Here is a 2500-nt window from a genome sequence, read left to right as displayed (position 1 = left end):
TCAGCTCTGGCTCCCACCTGGCCCTGATCTGTGCCGGATCACCTGACTCCAGTCAGCGGCTTTTCAGGAAAACTACACGTCGCCGGCTTAACTCCTGTCAGCGCATAGGTGCACATGGAGACAAGCGGAGAGGAAATCTCTGACAACCGTAATCTCTGGCAACCGCACCAGCCCGTGGTGTTAAGCGAGAGCTTTCTACGAGCTCTCGTGAGACAGATCCGGGCCAGACTTGGCCCAAAACCCCGAGCTGCTTTATGGGGTTGGTGCGTTCTGTCAGAAGAGGAGAAGACTACACGTTTGCATGTAACACGGCACCTGTTCTCAGGTTTTGAACAGGGGGTCATCTAAAGCCTGAGGTGTGTTCAAATTCGTAAATATAAGCAAACGTTTGCAAACGTTTGCAAACGTTTGCAAACTAGTTACTGTTTGCCTTGAGTTTTTTGGCGTACATTTGCAAACCCTCGCAAACAGCCTGATGGGGTAGCTCTCCGGAAACATTCAGTGAAGCTGGACGTGGGCTTAACGAAGGTAACAATGCAATTACCGTTGTAATGAATGTTAACACCAAATCGTTCAAATCAAACTGTTCAGAGAAAACTTGTTCGTCACAAACGTTTGCCAATGTTTGACGAATTTGAGCACACCTCTAGAGTCCAAAAAACTTTCTCAGGCAGCCCATGGAGTAGCTGTCGGGTTTGTTAAGCTTGTAAGACGATCTCTCTCCAAGAGCCTGCCGCTGTGACAAAACAACACATTTCCAAAATAAACACGTCGCACACACTTCGACTTCTTAAAATGGAGCAGCACACAGCTGAGGGTGAAATATTTTTTTCTTGTCCTGTAAAGAAGCCAAATTCAGTCTTATCTCTCCTCCACCTTAAGCTGCGCTCCTCTTTAATACGTGTAGAGCGCTACCGGGCTGGGGCAAGCCTCCCGCCCCCAGGCCTGATTGGGCATTCTACACGAGACTCATGGCTGCTCTCCATGTCTCTGACACAACCTGCCTCCCCTCTCCTCCTCTCCTCCCCTCTCCTCCTGCTCTCCTCTCCTCTCCTCTCCTCCTCTCCTCTCCATCCTCCCCTCTGGCGGCACCATTAGAGAGGAAGGCAGAGACAGCAGGTCTGTGGATGAAAGCGTGGACGTGCTGTATGCCCCCCCCCCTCCCCTCCCCTCCCCACCCAACCCCGGAGCACAGGGAGGTCCCGTCTGCCCGACGTCGGGCCTCGCTTCGGGCCCCCAGACCCGGGGGTTGACGGACTGCCAGTGGCTGGGAGGAGCGGCCTTCGCCAGCTGTAATCTCGTTTAGCACATTGGTCCTCCAAGGGCCTTGTCATAGAGGGAGAGGAGAGATCTGTCATCCCCCACTATTATCTGCAGACCCCCGAATATGCCATCTTACCATCTCTAAACCCTGTGGCTCTAGATCGCAACTTCAGTTCAGACGCACACGCATTAGAGTCTATCGGCCATTTGCTTTTGATATTTAAATCTGCCTCGGCTTTTTCAAAACATTTGGCTTTCTGGGTGATGTTCTATGATCTGTTAAAGCCTCACACCTCGAGTGTGGATTTAATAGAATGCGTTTACTGAAGAGGAAAAAAAAACACAATTGCCAGACTCTTTTCGATATGCAGATGCTGTACACATTTCATTAGGCTTCTCTGGACGGTTCCCGAATGTTGCTTTAGTGTCCGTTGGGGTCAGAGCACATCTCCATCTCCCAAACGATCTTAATTGCCACGCATTATCAACCAATTAGCAGGCGGGCTCAATCAAAAGGGGGAGGGGGGGGGCACGCACAAGTGTTGACTATTTCTGCTGACAGCTTCAAACTCGATAATTACCCTGCTCTCTCTTCCCCCATCCTCGGTTTCCATATCAAGCACGCCGAGACAGATGCACCGCGAAGATTTCAAAGAGCTGCTCCCGCAACGCGTGCCTTGGTCTCAGGCACCTGCCAACGTCTGAGCCTGCCGAAGCGCCGCGTCGCATCTCCGCGCGGGAGATGAGACGGCATGAGCGAGCGAACGAGCGAGCGAGCAGCACTGCGCTCCGAGACGCTCGGAAAGAGAGAGTGTAAACATGAAGGCGCTCCGCTCGCCGCTGCCAATTGCCAACATGCGCCTAGCAGATGGCGCAGTTCCGGGAGGGCAGCGCAGAGGGTGGCGAAGGGAAGGCGGGGGTGAGGCGGCGCCCAAGACCCTGAGAAAAACTCTCGACCTGGAGTCAGTCCAAGCTTGGGACTCGGATCGCTCATTCCAAACGCTGCCACGGGTAGTTCCAGCTAATACAATTCCGTGGCATGTGTGGCTTTATATTCTCTTTTTTTTCCCCGTCAAAGCAAATGTGGCAACGTGCTTGGAATTCCGTACCTTTCCAAAGTCGTCGGATTCGCTGAAGATCTCGGAGTCGTCATCCAGGCTGTCTCCGGAGGTCTCCAGAATAAGGCCGACTCCATCGTCGAGGATTTCCTCTGTGAGAGGCGAACAAAGAAGAGCGA

The 2500-nt window shown here is 52.7% G+C and overlaps 1 protein-coding gene across 1 annotated transcript in view; it reads right to left on the bottom strand.

The window, feature by feature from the left end:
* The window catches only part of LOC134099606 (rho guanine nucleotide exchange factor TIAM1-like), a 57416-nt gene that overhangs the window by 16799 nt on the left and 38117 nt on the right, over nt 1-2500 (bottom strand). The window contains exon 16 of the mRNA XM_062552540.1: nt 2373-2473. Coding sequence (XP_062408524.1) covers nt 2373-2473 — 101 coding nt within the window. The remainder of the gene's footprint in view (nt 1-2372; nt 2474-2500) is intronic.

Source organism: Sardina pilchardus, chromosome 13 (assembly GCF_963854185.1).
Source record: "Sardina pilchardus chromosome 13, fSarPil1.1, whole genome shotgun sequence".
In the NCBI taxonomy this organism is placed as follows: domain Eukaryota; kingdom Metazoa; phylum Chordata; class Actinopteri; order Clupeiformes; family Clupeidae; genus Sardina; species Sardina pilchardus.
This window is presented reverse-complemented; position numbering and strand designations above follow the sequence as displayed.